Source organism: Acanthisitta chloris, unplaced genomic scaffold (genome assembly GCF_000695815.1).
Source record: "Acanthisitta chloris isolate BGI_N310 unplaced genomic scaffold, ASM69581v1 scaffold12091, whole genome shotgun sequence".
NCBI classification, from domain to species: Eukaryota; Metazoa; Chordata; class Aves; order Passeriformes; family Acanthisittidae; genus Acanthisitta; species Acanthisitta chloris.
This window is the reverse complement of record NW_008656563.1, coordinates 78,106-98,613: the sequence shown is the minus strand read 5'-3', so window position 1 is coordinate 98,613 and position 20,508 is coordinate 78,106. Positions and strand designations below refer to the sequence as shown.

Sequence of the window (20,508 nt, the reverse complement as noted above, 5' to 3'; positions counted from 1 at the left end):
TGAATTAATGGTCCAAAAGGCCTCTGTCCCAGTAAGAAACGAGTAGTTCAGTAAGCAGAGCAGCTACATCATCTGCAAGTTACCTGAAAATTAAATGCTGGTTTAACATCCTGCAGTGGCGAAAACCTGACAGATGTCAGATCACTGTATTTCTGTGACACTGTGTGATGAAATCTCAGGTCTCTGATCATGAGATTTCTGTCTGTGTATCTTTAAGCTATGTCTGATTTTTTTTTTACCTTATTTGCATTAAGCAGAGTACTGTAGTACTTTCAGTAGTTCTTTAACTTAACAGTGACAGCTGGAGAAATAAGTTTATAGATTCCAGGATATTAAGGAGGTTACATATCACCAAAGAATAAAATTTAAGCCTCCTTTCTCAATAAGTAAGAGAGTGGTGTAAGCATTGCATTTTTTCCTTTCCTTTTTTGAACAGGAAGAGTTATTTCATTGTATTCAGTAAACAATTATCAAAATGTCAAAAATATTTTCATCTTTTTTTTTTCCTAGTTGGGGAATGGCGGTCAACGTGTACTCTACCTCTATAACCCAAGAGACTATGAGCAGACATGACATCATCGCATGGGTTAATGATATATTAGCTTTAAACTACACAAAAGTCGAACAGCTCTGTTCAGGTAAGAAAGCATGGCATGCTCTATGAAGTGTTTATTTTAAAACCACTTTAAAAGTCTGATTTGTTGAAAATAGATAACTTTTAACTTTGACATAAACCAGTTACTCTGAGAAAAGAGACTAATGTACATGCGAAGGAAGCGTTTGGGAGTTTGTGTTAATCACGGAAAGATAAGGTGCCTTGGGAAAGCATAACAAAGGCAGAGGTGAATAGGACAAATGTAGCAGAAGATACACAGAAGTAATAAAAAGCTTGGCTAAGCAAGAAAATACTACAGTGCTAAGCTTTTGTGTTTTAAAGCTACTGGGGTGGTATCTTTTTAAATGGAGAGTGGACATAACTGAGAAAGAGACAAATAGAGAACCAACACGCTAGATAAAATTCTCCAGCACCTTTTCCTTCCTGATGAGTTTCCTCAAATCCCTGATGATGTTTGCTGGAAAACATCACAAGTGTGACTGAAGAAAACATGGATTTGAGGAAATGAGCCTTTAGCTGCTGTGAGGGCTTTAGAGCATTGTCAAGAAAATATGCCTGCTTCTCTTTAAATGTAACTGAACTGTTGTATATTTGGTAATGAGCCCTGAAAAATGATAACAATTTGAATACTTTGGACATTTTGGTTAATGGGAATAGCAGCTACAAGATACTGTTAAACAACAGGGTCTGTAACTAGATGATGGCTAGAAGTGACACAGACAAAGGCTGATGTTACATATGCCTCTGGGGAGTGATTTTATTTCTAATTTCCCAGTGTGATTTTTAAATGTGAAGATGTTTGTGCTGGAGGAGATCTAATTTAAAATTGCTACTCCCAGACAACTAACATGCTGGGAGTATCTTACTGTATGAAGACAGTGCTCTGAGTATGTGGAACAGAAGCGAAGTTAGCACATTTCACCTATTTCCTGCACCAGATGAAAGGCACAAATGGGGTCTTATTCTGGGTAAATTTTCTGTCTTAGTGATGTTACCTGAAAAGTACAGACAATCTTTTGAGGTTGATAGCCTCATAGCCTATTCTTCAACATACAGAAACTCAATTCTCAGCTGCAGAATTGGGTTGCATGCTTGCACAAAGACCATAAAATCCATGTTGAAAAAGTGCAGGTCAAAGTACATGTAAGCACCTGATATAAACTGAACAACTAAAGACATAGACCATGGGAAATAATCTTTTTAACAGTTATTAAACTTGAAATTGAAGTGTTGCATTTAGCTGTTGTTATATTTACAGGTCTGGAAGTTAGCCTAAGCATTTTATTTTGTTGAGTTATACATAAAGGCCATACTTACACGGGGATGTGTGTGCATATGTGAGTAAGCGTGGGAGTAACTAGGTATAGATAGATACATATGCACATGCACACTTAAGGAGATAGAAAGATACAAGAAAATGGGTGTTTGCATCCCAAAATACCCAATGCTTGCCATTGTTTGAAACAGGAAGCATAGTAGACAAGTTATTGACTTGTTCCTGTGTAGCTATTTAAATGCTCATAAGTAGTTGAAAGGAAGCTTTTGAAGTGAGTTCTCAATCAAGTTAAATGTGTGTGGGCTTGCAAAGGGAAAAAGACCAAAAAACCAACTAAGACAAAAAATCCTGCCAAAATCCTTTCCCAAAACTGGGGAGAAGTGATCTAAGAAGATCTTGATTAAGCAGGATACAAAGAGTTAAAGTTATGTAAGCAGGTCAGATTGAGACGTCAGCTGGGTGGGGCAGGCAGGGGAAAAGCATGAGAACTGTCACAAATCCACTGTCCCGTTTCATTACACAGCTTCTTATACAACTTTTGCTGTGACCTCCGGTGAGGATTTTGGGACACACCACAAGGGAAAAACTGAGAAAGGGTTGTCTTGTTACAGCTCTTTCTGTATAAAGTGAAACCTTTTCTTCCTTTTGAATTTCCTGGATTGTATTGATTGCTCTTGTTACCTGATGCTTTTATATTCTTATCTTAACAGGTGTTTACTTCAGTTTCCCCATTTGGTGTGATAATTGAGCTTGATGCTTACACATTTCTTTTTTGTGTTAATGTTCGTTACAACCCAGAAGAGGTTTTAGTAATTCCTTATCTGAAGAAGTGTTTCAGCGTGGTTCTTCCTGTGTTCCAGAGGACTTTGCTCTCTAAATTGAGGAATCTAAACACTGCTGGATTATTGCAGACACCAGAGCACAGTAGTCTTACAGACCAGGTCCTTTCCATTTGAGACTGCACAGTCCGTTTCTCATATGCAAGGCATACAAATGTGGGGATTGAAGACAGATGGACAGGAAGCTTTGGGAATCTTTCTGCATTTAATATAGTTTACTGTGTAAACTCCAAGCAGTTTATTTAATGTACATATATTTAGCATATTTCTAGTGTAGTTTTCAGGATGGAAGCTAGGGGAAGAGTAGCACAAATGCCCAGCCAACTAACAGAGCACCAGCAATCATGGTGTGGACTGTAGTTTGAGAATGGCTGATCTAACTCATTCATTCTGACATTCTTTGGCTGATGTTCCCTGAATCGTTGGCAGCTTTCATATGGATTAATGTTGGTTTCCATAAAGTATGAGCATTTCTCCAGGACTTCAAAGAGCAGGAATATGTGGGAAACTCTTTTACAACTATGAGGCATTTCACAGCATTTACAGGGAGCTGCAGAGCCACTGTACTGAATTTTTATAACCTACTGTAAAATTGTATGGACATTTTCTTATTTTTTTTAGAAAAAAAGCATGAAGATTAGTCATGCTGTTCTATAACTGTTCAGTTCTTGTTAATTTTTGTTAATAAGGAGCAATCAGAAAGGCCAGAAAAAGCTAAATGTAAGGCCAAAATAAGTGGGGGAGGGAAGGTGGGAGGATGCTGTATCTGAATTAAAAGCTCAGTCATTACTTTTTAGGAGGCATGAGCAGCCTAGATATGGCATACACTTCTGTTCAGGACCTGGCTGTGAGACCTCATGGATGTGTACATTTGGCAGACAGTGTAGCAATAATTCTTGACAATTTGAGCTTAAGCAAGAAGGAATAATGTGACATTCTGCCTTTACTAAAGGCTTTATTCAGAACATATCTGGAGCTTAATGTGACAGTTAGTTACAGTGACAGAAAAAGCAACCAGACCTTCTTTTTCTCATTGCTGTGGAGAATTAGCTTTGATAATACACATGCTGTAGCAATACCAGCCTATTTCTCAATTTCCACTTACAGGAACAGAGCTGCTAGGATGGGGAGCAGCAAAGAAGGAAGCTGGCTTAGTCATAAAGTATTTGTATTCTTTGGGAGTCTTAGATGTGTTTTTTGTCTCTGCTAAGTAGGCCGAGCAAAGTGTAGTGTCCCCTGAGCTTTCTGAGTGCCTGCCGTGGTGGCGATGTTCTAAAAAAGCCAGGTTATGGATGGGTGCAGCCCTGGAGAGTCTAAATTTAGTCTGCAGCTCCTCTGGTAATTTAGTTTTGACAACTAAACAGAGAAAATCTGAGTGCCTCAAAGCAATGCAATTTTCTTTGCTTTAGGTGAGTGTTGTATATCAGTTTTTTGTCTCTGGGTTTGACTTCCTGCAAGGTTGTTTAACCTGAATATGGAATTTATGACCCATGGTTTTAATTGAAGGCATAGAGCATTGCATTTAGATTAACATTAGACTCAGCCTTTGATTTGATACATCAGTGAAAACCAATAGAGAACAACTAAGTGGATACAGTGTAGTAGGGTCCCCCGTGCAAAACCTATAGGCTTGGGTAATAGAAGGTTCATATGAATTATGACACTGGTTGTTTCTTAGGAGTCATGCTATTTTTGTTATGAATACACAGTGGCTTCTTAAGAAGAATTCTGACTAAACAGCTTATAACTGAATTTTCTTTACTAAGGCTGTTTTTCATCTATAGGGAATACCAAGTGAACGTGTTACAGTGCTTTTCATGACTGTTAGAGAGCTACATGAGAGCGTATTCAAAATAAGAGTCAGGCAGGAGACTGTAGAGGGATTGCATAAGAATTAAAAGGAAACAACACAATGTGTACAAGCTATATAATGAGCAAGGAAGCTAGAAATGGTAAATGTGTATAGAAAGGAGAATGCAGTCTGAAGCAAGATATAATTTTTGGCTTAGCTATACTTGTGTGATCCTTTGAGGTTAAGGAGGTACAGACTTTGTCCTCCATGCATTTGAAAATTCTCATTAGAATTATAAAATTGCAAATTGTCTGGCCCCCAGTGCACACAGACCTTCTGTCTTTCAGGATTTGTATGCAAGGATCAGGGATTAAATGTGGGCTTCTCTTTTTTCCTTGCTTTTAATAAATGACTGTTTTATAAAGAAAGCATGTGGTTTGGCATTTTCAAATTTTAGACTGTGATGCTTTCTCTACAGATGCCCTGGGTGTTGCCACAGGGACTTTTTCATGGGGTGACTGCTGTCGTTAGTACCATGTCTTGGTTGGTGTTGCTCCTGTGGAAATATATGGTCCCTTTAGACATATATTTTGTTGGTACTCCACGTCCCCAGTGTCAGAGGAAAGCAGTCAGTGTGAGGTTAGGGCAGATGTCATTCTTTGTTTGATTTTTGTGACACCTCTGGCTGGGGTTATGGTGGAGAGCTTTATCACAGCCACTGTGGGCTGTTGCCCCTCATGAGTGGTGCGGTACCAGGGAGGAGCTTTGTTCCTGGCTTATGGTGTTCTGCTTCCAGGGGCTGAGTACTGGGGTTCTGAGCCATGAGGCTGCACACCATCCCCTAGGCAGGGAAGCACCTATTTGCAAGGTAACCATCCTGTGTCCAGCACCCCTTAGCCTTGGGACCCTCGGCAGCAGCAGGGAGCAGTGTGCCAGGCATGCTCCCTCCTGAGCAGCTCTCCGTGAGAGTGGGCTCTTCTTTCCTCCACACAAGAAAGACCTTTTTGAGCAGGGCTGAGGTGGCTGGAGAAGAAGGTTCCTGGCCAGACAGAGGGATGGTGAGAAGGGCTTTTTCTTCTGTAAGTCATTTTTTTATACATGCAGACGTGGTGTATTCTGTGGGTTAACTGCATAGGATTTGGTTTTTTCACCTCTCGGGCGGTGTATTTTGTTCAGTGCCTATGTTGACCTATAACTTCTTATGTGTGTATTACTAAAACCTGCATTATAGGACCCTGTCGGAGCGTTTGGTGCCAACAGGATTTCTCTACAGCTCAGTGTGGTGGTACCTGGGAAGCTAAAGCATGTTTCAACACTGGTGGTTTTACTTTTTTCTCAGTTTGCAGCCTTACAAAGGCTTGGTCTCTAGAGCAACTTCGGAACATGATTAAAACATGTCTTCATCCCATTTGCACTCTGTAGCCAAGCCATGTTTCAAGGAACTGGCTTGTTGTCCTGAGGTCATGCAACACAGAGCATACTCTGTGTCAGTGACGCTCTAACGTCCTCTATATGATGTTTAGGATTAGAGGGATACAGTGGATGTTAATGATTGAATTTAAATCATTCCCAAAACTTTCAGAGGAAGCTTGCAAAGCAGTATAATGAGATTTCCAGCCAATAATTTATTTTTTTAAATGTCATTCATTAAGAATTCAGAAGGAATAGAACTTGAACAAGGTTTTTACCATTTTAAAATTATTATTTAATTACTCACAGCACTCACTTGCAGTCTGTTGCTTGATCTCCCTCTGGTTTAGGGAGCTTGTTAGATATTGTGTGCTACTTTTTTTTTTTTGGCATGATGAGTTACACAGCTATTTTAAGTTAAATGGGAACTGTGTTTTCTGAAATCGTTCTGATTTTCCTGTTTAAAAATTAATGAATTCCAAAATAACTTATTGCCAAAAATTAAGTATTAAAAACTCTGCTATGTGTAATTTATGAGCAACTTAATGATTTACGTATTTAAGAAAAAGAGAACACAAGTTAACACGGGAAACCTCCCTCCAGTATCCATTGTTTAAAATGATCTGTGGATATTCTGGATTATGTCACATGCATGTCCCACCTGTGTGGAATAGGACTTTTGAAAAGAGATGTCATTTAGATGCATGTATCTCATGGCTATTGGTAAGGCTGGCAGGAGGTAGGTAGTTCTTGTAGGCAGCACTGCTTTCAGAAGCTCCCATCTCTGCAGGCACTGACTGCCCACCCTGAGGAACCTGTGCTCATGCAGCTGTTAGCAGGAGTGCAGGGCTGAGCTCTTAATCGGCATCAGTTTTGCACTTTTTTAAAGTGCCTTCCCAAGGCTGTTGCTGGGAAGAGTGCAGCCAGGCCAGAGTGGCTTCATTGGTGCACAGCCCCATAAATGCTTGGCTCTCTGCAACTAAGTAGGTGGTAAATTGATGAAGGTTCACTGGGAAATGGGATGAAACTTCTTAAATGGGGTGGTGGGTGGGTCTGTGTTGATTGGAGAAATAGAAGTGTGTTGCCCTGTATCCTAGGTCATATAGATGCTGCTGGAATTGCAAATGGGAATTTGAGGACCGTGGTCTCCAGTGGAGTGCTCAGCATAAATTGCGCAATTTCTTAAACATGTGGCTATATGTAACACAACTTCAAGCTCACAGACATAGAATCATAGAATCATTTAGGTTGAAAAAACCCTTTAAGATCACAGAGTCCAGCCATTATCCCAGCATTGCCAAATCCACCACTAAAGAGTGTCCCCAAGTGCCACATCTACACATCTTTTAAATACCTCCAGGGATGGTGACTCAAACACTTCCCTGGGCAGCCTGTTCCAATGCTTGACACCCTTTCTGTGAAGAATTTTTTTCTAATATCCAATCTAAACCTCCCCTGGCACAACCTGAGGCTGTTTCCTTTTGTCCTGTTGCTTGTTACTTGGGAGAAGAGACTGACCCTCGCCTGGCTACAACCTCCTTTCAGATAGCTGAAGAGGGTGGTAAGGTTCCCTCTGAGCCTCCTTTTCTCCAGGCTAAACAACCCCAGCTCTCTTGGCTGCTTCTTGTAGACTTGTGCTTCAGACCCTTCAGCAGTTTGGTTGCCCAGTTTTATTAAAAATACCAGCTTTGAGTGGCATAACAGAGCAACCATGTTTGGAATAGAAATGAAAACCATACTCTGATGCCAAAGTCGAAAACTTGCCATGTTCTTACCTTAACATCACTCCCAAGGAAGCTATTCTAGAAAGCCTGAGGTAAAAGACAAGCCCGAAGTGCTGCTGGCACCATGATTGCTGGAATTTGTGGGTTTATTTTCCCCTTTCTTATCAAAACTATTAAGGTCACACATGCTCCTTGCAAGCTGCTGCCTTTTTTTTACTGTTGTCATCCCCAGCAAGAGAGACACAGGGTGTGTGCAGTTTCCCACCAGCGTAGCAACTGTAGTGAGCTAAAAGTGCCAGTGACTAATACTTACACAAATCATCTGGTATTTTCCAAATGCATGATCAGGTGGTTGCAGCTTTGGAGGGAATGAATAATTTGAAGGAATTTGTATCTAACATGACTGGATATATTTTTTATATTATCTGGAAAGCATTTCATTCAAGCAAGCAAACAAACAGATTTAATTACAGAAGAAGGTACAGTGACCCTTTTTTCCAAATGGGGTTTTTAAAAAATGGAGTGTGTGAAAATCAAACTGAGGCCTGGTTAAAAGGTTTGAACTTGAATTGTATGCAGTTTTAGAACAAAATTTGTACTAAGCATTTATAGAAAATTTGTAGTGTCGAACTTAGCTTTATTTGCTGTGGTTTGTGTATCAGAATTAAAATGAAGCAGCCCCACACCTGCCCGAGCCAGGCCCTGTCTTCTTGTGGGCCCTCTGTGTTCCCTTGTTGGCTGGTGTGGTTTCACAAGACTCTCCTGGGATCTTGCTCCCAACACAGTGCAGGGATGCAGGGAGGAGTGGAGAGCGACAGAGTCTTTTGAGATTTGACATGAAGGACTGACTTGACGTGTATAGGGCACACACGTATTGGCAATACCTGAGTTTACTGTATTTCTACTAAGTATTTTATTAGCGTGCTAAGTTCTAATTATAGTATATTAATAGCAGTTGGTTTGTGAATAATGTTTTCGTTTTCCATCATAAATACATAAACATCATTTCTAAAGAAAAATAGTCAGAAGCAGAAGTATTTTTGATTATCACGAAACTAATTCTTTACATTTCATCAGCCTCCAGATGGTGGAGAAAGACAAAGTCTGTAATGATGTAGAGTGCATGTGCCTCAGAGCAAACTAAGTCAGTGTGGACAGTCTGGGAAAGAAACACAGAAGCAGGAGAGAAGTATAGGACAAAAACTAAAATTAATTCAGCATTGCTTACTGCAGGGGACTAGTAAAGATTATCTACAGCTCTGAAAATGCTGTAAAAATACTCTGATTTTTTTACAGATTTGATAGTAATTTCAGCTTTACCATTGCATGTGGCAAAACTCCGCAAAACTCGCGAATTTTAATATCTTTAAATAACCACTTCTTCATTTCTCAGTTTATTCTTTTGTATCTGAGTTCTGCCACAGCATCCCTTCACCTTCTCTGGCAGCTGCCTGTCTGCCCAGCCTGGTGGATTCCATCCCCTCGCTAGCACGTGCTGCCTGCTCAACCCCAAGTCAGGGCTGCCCAGCAAACACCTGCACAGCCTGTGATGCTGCAGGGTTCTCTCTGCTCACTAATGGGACTAAAAATAGCCACTGCTGGGGGTGATTTCAGCACTGCCCTGTTTACAGGCTTATTTTGGAGTCTGGCCTGTGAATATCTTCTGTAACTAATGGCTGCATCAATATTCTAGATCAAAACACAAAAGGACTTTGAGCCAGTGATTCTAAATTGCTTGTTAGCTAATAAAGGGTAAGAGGTTTTTAACATTGATCCCTCTTCTGCAGTGCCACCAGCTGTAGTTTCCATCTTTCATTTGAGTCAATATCAGATTATTCCTGTTTGTGTGAATGTGCATCTTTATGCATATAAAAGTTTTTTGGTCATAAAGATAGATTTACTGTGAGACCCATTCTGGACAGGCAGTATGTTTTCAACTTCTCCGTACAGATTTGTTAAGGTTTTGGGGTTTTTGTTTGGTTGGGTTTTTTTACATTATTTTTATTTTTATTTTATGTTTTGAGGAAAATGTAGGGAAGTTTTCAAATATCGAACAAAATACATAGCATAAAAATCCTTCTGTTTGTGTAAATCATGCAAGAGGTATGTCACAAGCCACGCTATCATTATCTTTACGGTAATTTTCTTTGCGTTCTGTTAAAAATACTTCTTTCTCATGCACCCACCTTGTAACAGTTGTGTAGTAAATTGGCTGGGCCTAAAGTGCTGTCCTGCATGAGGAGGACCACAGGTATATGCTGTGGCTGTAAGGTAAAGGCATTGCAATCTTGCATCACTTAAGTAGGGCTGCTCTTTCTGCTGCCTCCTGAAATCTCAGCCAAGGGGAGGGTAGAAAGTGGTGTCCCCATTGTGTTGCTCTGATGTTTACCATTCAAATGCAATGTGAAGGCTACAAACTTTAGGGGCTAAAATTTTAAATTATAAATAAATGCCTATATAATATTAAATACATACATAACCTCCATGTCCAAAATCAGGTAGTCCCAGTTGACTGTGATGATATATTTACTTTCTCCTGTTGCTGTGATAGGCAGGTCTTTGCCTTTTTGGAGTCGGGGAAAAGTTTCCTCTCTTTGTAGCTTAGTGTTTAGTTCACTCTATGTTTGTGTGTTGCCTCTGTACTTCAGGAAGGAGTGTTCTAATGATTTGTGTTTGCCAATGTAATCAAATCCTCCTGTTGGGGAGATGGCCCAGCCGCCAGCTCCAGTGTTGTATTGGAGAACAGGCCTGTGCTGCCATGTGGATGCAGTCCAGTGCTTTCTGCCCTCAAGTGCTGAGCAGACCCAGGACCACCTCCTGGCTGGCAAAGGCTCAGAAACAACTGCCAGCATGATGGGAAGAAAACACAAGGAAATACCGTAACTGGAGAGACTCTATCTAAAGGCATGCAGAAGGAATTTGCATTACCAGCACAAGGAGAAAAATCTCATGTGAACACTTTGGGCTTCTAGTTTTCTAAAAGGATGTAGATGAAAGGTTGTGCAGCACATTTTTAAGGCCTCCAGGCAATTACTTAGATATCAGAGTAAAGCTTATAATTGGGGTATGGGGAGGATGAAAGGACAGAGTTAGGAACAAATTCAATTTATAATATTAAATGATTGCATAATAATCCTTTTGCATTAAATTAAACAGTAATAAGTGTATTCAAGCCAGACGTTATCTGTATATCCATGCTTTTAATTGTAATGTCATTTTTCTGTTGCCACATATTTACCAGCTCTCTTGCTAAGGATGAGTTTCGAAAAAATAATTATGTTTATATAGTTTTTTTATAAGAAGATGCAAATTTGTCATCTGATGATTGTAACTTGCAATAAGGCTCCTTTTCCTTTAGGGAGTGTTTTACTTTGATTCCTAATCATCTCAAGACCATTGCTAACAACTAAGCACAAGGTGTCCTTGGAAAATCAGATTTTTTTATTAACCAGTTTCCCCCACAAAGCTGGGCAGTGTGAAGAGAATTTCTTTTAAATGGCAGTGGTTTTCAGCACTAAAGCTGATCAGTATTTCAGAGAGCATTTTTGGACTCCACTCTTAAACTCTGGTTCTCTTTGGGAAGTTATGAGCTCTGTAGCCCTTCATATGATGACTGAATGGATACAGAGAATGAGAACTCTCTCATGCATAAAGTTGGTCTTGTCAAAACATACACATACCCATGAGGAAAAATGATTTAAACTCTAAGATATTGTTGACTCTCCTGTAAAACTGGGCAAGCCAGGTGTCTGCTTTGTTAATTTGATTTCTCTGTGAGCACTCAGAATTATTTTTTGATAAAAATCATTGTTGATGCTGGGCTGAACTGTTAGGTGAGATCTGGACTCTTTGTTTATCAAAACTGATCTGCACTAAATGCACAACAGTCTTTTTTGTGGAAGTGAAATCAAACTTGTCAGGGGTAATCAGGCAATCACTTCCCTGCCCTGTATGCTCAAGCACAAGGGCTGCATCCTCTAAGCCCTCTGCTCCAGAAGTGGACCTCACTGAATCTTTGCTGAGTATAAAGCATTTTGGAGAAAACTCTCTTCTGAAGAAGAACCGAAATTGCTTTTTCTCTGATTTCCTCAAACATTTTCATCCTTGATTTCTAAACACTTGAGTGTGTCAGCAATAAAGACTTACTTTTCAAATGACAGTGGCATGATGCTGTAGGAGGAAGCTCCCTACACACAGGAAACACTGTCTCTATTAGCTGTACTCAGTACGCTGGTTAGAGGTTTTTCTGTATACTTGCTTTGTGCTGGATTAGTTATAAACACACACCCCTACCCTCTGCTCTGTAAGTTCAGAGGGCCCTCAAAATTGAGCTTAGATTGTTACTGTTTGAGTGGGACCTGAGGCTGACAGCCCAACTTCTGCAATCTTATGGGCGGACTGTGCTGAAGTCTACTTATGTAAATGCTTTGTCCCAGGAGATGATAATCAGTAAGGATGTTTGTTTTAGAGGGGTGGGAGCTGACTGATATGTTTTAACAAGCTGGAGCTTTGCAATTAAATTTTTTTCTAAATCATGGTTTGATATAATCTTAAATGATTGCCTTGGACTTGCTTGGCATTCAGTTACAAGTGCCAGAAGAAAGATGATCTTGGCTTGTTTGAATTCAGGGGTCTGTGAGGATTGAGGAAGCTTATTAAGAGATTTTCATTTTTGCTGCGTTCTTCTCATTTTATGGGCAGTCTTACTGTGTGTACAGACTCCAGGAACATCCATTTTACTTTGCACTCATCGTGGTGATGCTTCAGATGCTACACAGCAGTGCATCATGCATCCAAGTTGAATAGAAAAGAATCACTTTAATATGTCACTTTGCTCAGTGTACATTAGATAAGCAGATCGTGGGTGTTAGGTTGAATTACAGCAGGGACTTACTCAGCACTGTTGCTTTCTGCTCATGCTTTTTGCTAATGACATTAAATGCCATTTGGTCTTAGCTGGGTGCATCTGGATTAACGTCAATGCATTCTCTTGTTGTAGGAGCAGCTTACTGCCAGTTCATGGACATGTTGTTCCCAGGGTGCATTAGCTTGAAGAAAGTAAAGTTTCAAGCAAAGCTGGAGCATGAGTACATTCACAACTTCAAACTTCTGCAGGCATCGTTTAAAAGAATGAATGTGGATAAGGTAGGCATTCTGTATTTGTACTTCAATCACTACATGTTTCAAATTGGGTAACACTAATAAATAGGGGAAACCAACTTCAGAATACTTAAAAGTCCCCTTTGTCAACTTTCAGGTGGAGAACTGGAGTTACAGGTTGTATGTGAAGGTGTTCTTGACCTTTCATCATCTGAAAAGGGTATTTAGGCATGAAGGAAGGAGTTTGACATACTCCATTTAGGTACAGATTGAAAATTGAGTCCATGCATCTGCCCAGGAATTGTGCAACCTAACTCATTATATCTTAATATCAGAGACCCTTCTGATAGAACACTGTGTGTTGGAAATTCCTTGTCATCAGTGAATCTTAATTTTTAGATACAGTGAAATTACTGGTGACCTGATTTCCAACAAAATAACTTGGAAACATGCTGTTCTTGCAAGTATTACATGTTTCTTGTCCAAATCAGGGTTTAAGAAATTTAAATTATTTAAAAGCTGGAATAATTTACCCAGTGATTTGATAGGTTGGGCAGCACATGTGAAGTTGTAAAGTTAGGAACAGAAGTCTCTGAGAAAATTGCTTGTTCAGCTGTAAGGTATTTGGTTTATGTGTGAACATGAGGGTTTGACAAACTCACCAATGTAAATTACAGTGTTGATAAAAATGAGTAATGGAAGTTATGTTGTCATGTTTATAGTTTTGCACAGATGCACTACCTGTATACCCTTTTAAGGCTCTGCTCTGGCTTTTACTGTTGCCTTTTTCTGAAATTTAAACAGTCTTAATAGAGAGTCCCATAAGACTTTAGTAAATCACTGGCAAACCCTCATTGTTTCATGAAATGTTAGGTGTGCTTGTGTTTACAGTGTGATTTGCGAGTGAAACATTGAAAAGCCTAATGTAGCTAACATTGTCAATTTTCCTGTAGGGAACAAGCTTACTATACCTTCTTAATGTGGAATTGAGATACAGGTAGAACAATCTGAGATACAATAGAACAACCAATGCAAAATGCTATGTTAATTCTTGTAGAAGCATCATTGGTTTGTAAAATCCTGTACAGTTGACTTAACCTTGAAAAAGAAATTAAAACTGGTGCTTTTGGGTACCCTTTTCCATCTGAAAATGGAATGCATTCAAGGGGCATTAAGATCCATCTAACCTGGCTCTGTAATCAGCTGCATGAATTAAGCCAAGCAAGGCAGCTCTCCTTCTGCAGTTGTGGTCCCTGTCTGCCCACAGTGTCTGGGAACCTTCAGCACTGTAATATTGCCCGAAGACCCTTCCAGAGGTTTCATGTCTGTGAAAAACCTGTAAGGTATGGATATGGAGACATGCTCATAGCCTTTCTTTTGTTTTACTAGAACCTTATAGGCATTTTAGTCAACTTTTGCACATCCACAAACTGTTCTATGTATAGCTATATGTGGAATGGAAAAAAATGACAAGGTTGAAACCTCAGGGTCAGTTTGTATGATGAACATGTGCTACCAAAGTGTAAGTTGGTTTGAACTTTAGCATGTCTTGGAAAAGCTGCTGGGTTTTTGTAGTTCAAACAGTGGAACAGAGAGCAAGAAACTCCTATCTGGACTTCTTTAAGAATTGTTCATTTTTACCATGTCCAACTGTAGGGTGTCCATTAAAAACAGAAATCCCTAGTTGGCTGAATATAGTGTTACTCCCAGAACAGTGTCATTCATCATGGCTGTCACTGCAATCAGAAAGGAGTAAATCTTTGGAAGAGCAGTTATAAAGGCTTATATGCAGCTACTGTGTAGCTACTTCAAAGGCTGTGTCTCTGTATTAGTCTGTTTTCATTTTTTAAGACCCCTTGCAAATCAGCCATAATTCCCTTTCTTTTAGGAACAACAGTGGCAGAGGAATATTTGCTAATATAGTTAGTAGGTTTTTTCAAATAAGTGTGTATGTGTAATTTTTATATGTAAAAATGGTAGTGATGTATTATTGGAGCCTTTATTCTATCTTTCAGGTAATTCCCGTGGAAAAACTGGTCAAAGGGCGTTTCCAAGACAACTTAGATTTCATTCAATGGTTTAAGAAGTTCTTTGATGATAGAGTATGATCCTGTGGAAGCTCGACAAGGGCAAGATGCTCTTCCCCCACCAGATCCTGGTGAACAGATCTTCAACCTGCCCAAAAAGTCTCACCATGCAAACTCTCCAACTGCAGGTATTTTGCATCTTAAGGAATTTCATTTCTGTCTCTGAACACAATTATAAACCATGATCCACTTTGCATAAATACTACTTAAAAATCAGTTCGTTTTGCTGCTTTTTGCCTTGTCATAGACTTAGCATCTTGAGATTGCAGAAAGCTAACTTCTTGTGTGCTCTAGTTTGGCCCAGCCCTATTGAACCCCTCGATGTAAATGATGTGGATTCTGGTAATGTCTGATGGTGGAGACTAAGGCTTGTTGCTGAATGTGGTATGTGTAAGTGTACTCAAGAAGATTAAATGGAGCGTGTTGCTCTTTTACACCTCCACCTTTAAAGGAAATTGCTAGCACAGACTGATTTATTTTTAATGATGTGATGTTTCCAGATCTTAAGGGCTGACCAGAAGTTTAAAAATTCATTTATTTTTGGTTTTATGGGTGCTTATTGTTTGGGTATGCTAGTCCTCTTAACTGAACAACATACAGCTATCGCTCTTTCTCAAAGATACCTCAGTCTCCTAACTTTATGTTTTGTGTTTGTACCGGGTTTTGCTAGGATAGAGATAACTATCTTCGTAGGAGATTTTATGGTGCTAAGTTTTGGATTTGCAGCCAGAACAGTGTTGATGAGACATGGATGTTTTAATTATCGCTGGTCATTGTTTACACAAAGTCAGGGCCTTTTGGATTTCTCACATTGCCTCGCCAGCAAGCAGGCTGGGGCTGCACAAGACTCTTGGAGGGGGCACAGCCAGAGCAGGTGACCCCAGCAGACTAAAGGGATATTCTGTACCACTTAGCATCAGGTTCAGCAATTAAAACTGGGGGGAGGAACAAGAAAGGTGGAGAGGGATGTTCAGAGTTACACCGTTTGTGTTGCCAAGTCACGGGTATGGGTGATGGAGTCCAGCTTTCCTGGAGATTGTCTTAACTCCTGCCTGCCCATGGGAAGTGGTGAATGAATTCCTTGTTTTGCTTTGCTTGTGTGTGTGGCTTTTGCTTTACCTGTTAGACTGTCTCTATCTCAAGCCATGAATTTTCTCACTTTTGCCCTTCTGATTCTCTCCCCCATCTCACTGCAAGGGAGAGGGAGTGGGCAGCTGTGGGGGCTCAGCTCCCTACTGGGGTTAAACCACAACAGTGTTTCTGGAACAGGCCAAAGGACTAAGCCTGATCTTTGGTGTTTATGTAATATGGGTATGACTAGTCATTAAGCAGATGCCATTTTTATTAACTGAGAATTAAGTGAACAGAAGAGCAGCTAACATTTTTTTAAAAGATAATCACAAAACAAGTGTTACTGGGCCTGATTGCCTATGTGCACACAGGTTTGTGCATACAGAAACACACATGCACACGCACTTAATTCCTTTACTGGTTTGTCTTGGATTTATGATAACCCATTCCTCAAATAAGGATTAATTTTTAGTTGGTTTTGAGTCTGTGACCTGTTTTCTCATGGGCTCGAATATGCCCCAGTACTGGCAAAGGGAAGGGGCAGGTGTGAGGCACCCTCAGTTTTAGGCTGGCTTGTACTCTGGAATCATACCCAGATTTCAGCGTTCTGCTCTGATCACTTTTGACGTCAAAGTGGGGCATACTTGGCCAGCTGCCTTCAGCTCATTAGTGCTTCCAGGAAATGGAGCACCTAATAGCTGGCCAGTGCTGCTCTGGGCTCCTAAAGCTTGTTTACATCCTTGTTTTCTACCGTCTTGTGCCTGAACTTCTGAATCTCAGGGCCTGGAATGTGCTGATTTCCCATGTGATGTCTTGCGTTCCCTTTGAAAATAGAAAACCCAAGTGCTAATGTCAAGATGTCCAACTGAGAAATTCAAAAAGACACTTTTATTAAACACAGACTTTACCATGCTTGTTAATTCTTCTTACAGATGGTCCGTTTTTACCAAAGTCACAAATATGTCATCCAAATTAAAGCTGTGGAGGTAACAATCCTACAGAAATTGAATAGCTACTGGAGTGGAACCAGCCAGCTGATATGCAGGATAATGCAGTGATGTCGTGTTGTGTTGTTGGTTGTATGAAGAGCATGTCCTGTGCCTTCCCTCATTTGTATGGAATAGGACAACTGAGATAGTGTGATGAGTTTTGATAAGATCCTGTAACTAGGAGAGTTAGCTTTTTCATGGAAACTTCCTTCATCATTAACTTAAGTATTGTCCAGAAGTGTGACAGGCAGGACACCAATTTGATTTCTGAGTTGACGAGGTGGGGTGTAGATACTGCATGATGCTGGGTGAAATGAGAGTTCTAACTTCTTTTGCCGCTCGTGTTTTAGAGCAGGACTAACTCAGTTAGGTGTCAGTCATTCATAGGTTTATCGATTTCTGGGTGAGCACATTTTCATTTTGCTGATGTCTTGTGCCTTTGTGCGTCTCCTCAATGCGTCACACAGCCTGTTTGTTTGACAGGATGGAGCCCTTACTGGATGCCTGTTGATAGAGGACACTCCGGGACGGGTTCTGTGTGTGAAGCTTGTGTGTGTGGGAGCAGTCTTGGGTAGTTGGGAAATTGCCATGAAAGATATGCTTCTGTAGCTCAGTCTTGTGCAGATTTAGCTAGAAGTGAAGGAGTATTTATTGCAGTTGCTATAGGAACCATAATATGCAGCTCAGGATATGGTTGGCCTTCTGAGCTGCATGCGCACATTGCTGCGTCGTGTTGAGCTTCTTGTCAACCAACACCCCCAAGTCCTTCTCCTCAGGACTGCTCTTGATCCATTTTCCACCCAGCCTGTGTGTTTGGGATTGCCCTGACCCAGGTGCAGGACCTTGCACTTGGCCTTGTTGAACTTCATGGGGTTCATACAGGCACACGGGTCAGGCCTGCCGGGGTCCCGCTGCATGGCATCCTTTCCCTCCTGTGTGTGTTGACCATACCACACAGCTTGGCGAAATTTTGAGTTTGTGTGATTTGCTCTGCATTGACACTGGAGCTTTGAAGTTTTCGTACTGTCTCGTTTCAGTTCATTAACTAAATAAAAGGAAGCAATAGTGAAAGAAAATTAAGAGCCCAGAAGATCTTTCAACATAATCCAAGTCTTTAAGCAGTGTGCAGTGGACGTACATAAATGTATGTATCTATTGTTTGATGTCAGGAGTGAGCAGATACAAGGTTACCCATTCATACCATATTTTGGGGTTTGGCAGACTTTAAAGTATGCCCATTCTAAATTGATCAGATATATAAATTTCTAAAGGAATAATTTATTTAGCTGCTAGTAGTCTCTTACACATTTAAGATGATTCCTGTTGTTCCACGGAATAACTCTTCCAGTGCCATTGACAGAGTTTTGGGTTTGAGTGATTTAGGAGATGCTGAGCTCATTTAACTGCTCTATAACACTGTGTTCTTACACTTTATTTTCAGAAGTGGACTAAGATATGTCTTTCATTTAGCAAGTGGTCAAATCCCAAAGACAGCTCTGAAAACTTAGCCCAAAAGCTACTGGCATGAGTTAAAATTTTTGGTGTTTTAATCAGACACTAAATTCTGACAGGACCCATGGTATCAAGGTAGCTGCTTTCTGTACCTGTGGCTCTACAAATGCAGAGTGTGGTCTTTATTTAATTTGGAAAAAAATGCTTTGACAACAACCTAAAACTTGAGAAATGTGAAAATGCACTCAGTTTTGTGTTAATCAGGGAGCAGGCAAGCTTCCCCTTTCAGAGGTGATCCTGCTGGGGAGTTAGGGCAGGTCAAGGATAATGCAGCTCGGAAATGGAAGCGTAAATCGGTCCCTACAACTAATCTGCTGTGCCACCCTTGTATTGCCTTGTCCTGCCCTTCGGGGACAGAGCTGATTTGTGGCCAAGCAGTGGCACCGTGGGTGGATGGGTTTAGTAACGGGTAGAAGTCTGCTTAGAAAGAATAGGAGCAGCAGGGATTCACCAGGTAAATGCAGCTCCCTGCTGGGGGAATAAGGGTGTTTTCCTTCTTCGAGGAGCAGAGCCAGCAGCACAGACCACTGCTGCAGGCTCTCTGCCAGCAGCACCACAGCTGCTTTTAGATATAATGCCATCTGCCAGCCCTGAGCCGACTTTCGATCTCCTACAGCCTCCGCTCTTCTCTAATGCAGTGGTAAACAGCCTACAGATGTAGAGCCAAAATGATGGTACAGGATTAAAATATTAGGGCGCTGTTGTTTGTGCCAGTTCTATTACTCCCTGTGGGAAACAGTGGAAAAAGCTTCATCTGATCAAAATTGAAAATAGTGATCAGGTTGTCAGGATTTCAGCTTAGTGTCTTATGTAAGTATTCCTGTATGTCAGAGCAAATCTCCATGGAGCACTCTCTTGTGTATGGGCGTGGGGTGTCAAAAATACGTGGGTAAAAGAAAACTTAATAAAATTAATTATTTACATGTAAGCTAAAAATGTGAGAGGTTCTTAGATCTGAAGGCTGTTAGATTTTTTTTTTTTAGTTTGAAATATTCAGTGAGAGCAGGATGACTAAAGCAGAGCTGGAAAATACTGGAGGATCACATGAGGGCTAAAAATACTCACGCTATGACAGGGAAAATAACCAGGGCAGAATGAACTGTTTGTGCATGAATGCTTTATATATAATGTGCCATTGAAGAGCCAATTGCACAAGGAAAATACTGATTTTCTTTAGGGAAATGGTATATCCTGCTGTGGCAGATGTGCTGTAAATTAATTTTGAGGGATAAAAATAATCAACAAAACCAGTCTTTATTTTACCAGCTAGTGATACGATTAGGAGTCCTGGAAGAGTAGAGAACTCCTTCTAATGCTTTTTTTTTTTTTTTTTTCTTGCTTTCCACCAAGAATTGCTACCTTTTCCCCAGGCAGCAGGCACTTGGTAATGGTGATGGCAACCTCTGCTCACAGTGCTGCGGTGCTCCAAGACAACGTGGCAGAGCTGGAGATGGGAAGAGCTGCAGGGCGACAAACTGAAAATGTTTTCATGCCTAGTTCATACAAGGCCAAGGAATTGTAGCAGCCGATGGGAACAGCATGTGCAGTGACACTGCCGGTCTGGGAGGTGGAGGAAAGTGGCTCAGATGTAATATACAGACACACCTCCCCTGCCAGCACGAGGAGAATTTAATTTTTAAACCCACTGAGCTTGAGAATTTAGACCACGAGGCAATGCAGCTTGCAGTGCAGGAGCCAGGGCCTTTTTTCTAGCAGTGGTGAAGATGGCTGGCTTAATTTTCAGTGTGCTGTGGGTGTGGTTTGTGTGTCTGTGTTGCTCAAATTTTTACATGATCTTTCATTTTTCAGTATGCATTTCTTTGCAGATTTTCCTGCAGATTTTCCTTTTGAGACTGCTTTCTTCTTACAGCTAAGCAGACAGTGGGGTTTTAATAAATGCAGGGGGTTTTAGGAGCATTTCAGATTTTAAATAATATTTTTCTGTTAAGCTTACATGGAATGGTTTCATCCATTGAAGATTGAATGTTTACATGCTTGAAGACATTTCTAGAGAAAACGGGTTTTGATTGAGAACAGTCAGTAGTCACCATTAAATGTTGGTTATGTTAAATCTGAAGTCTTCATTCATGAT

At 40.5% G+C, this 20,508-nt stretch overlaps 1 protein-coding gene across 1 annotated transcript in view; it reads left to right on the top strand.

Moving 5' to 3' along the window:
- Positions 1-514: 514 nt before the first annotated feature.
- The window catches only part of MAPRE2 (microtubule-associated protein, RP/EB family, member 2), a 36,340-nt gene continuing 16,346 nt past the window's right edge, over positions 515-20,508 (top strand). The window contains 4 exon segments of the mRNA XM_009084384.1: positions 515-638; positions 12,657-12,802; positions 14,773-14,855; positions 14,857-14,972. Coding sequence (XP_009082632.1) covers positions 518-638; positions 12,657-12,802; positions 14,773-14,855; positions 14,857-14,972 — 466 coding nt within the window. The 5' untranslated portion in view covers positions 515-517.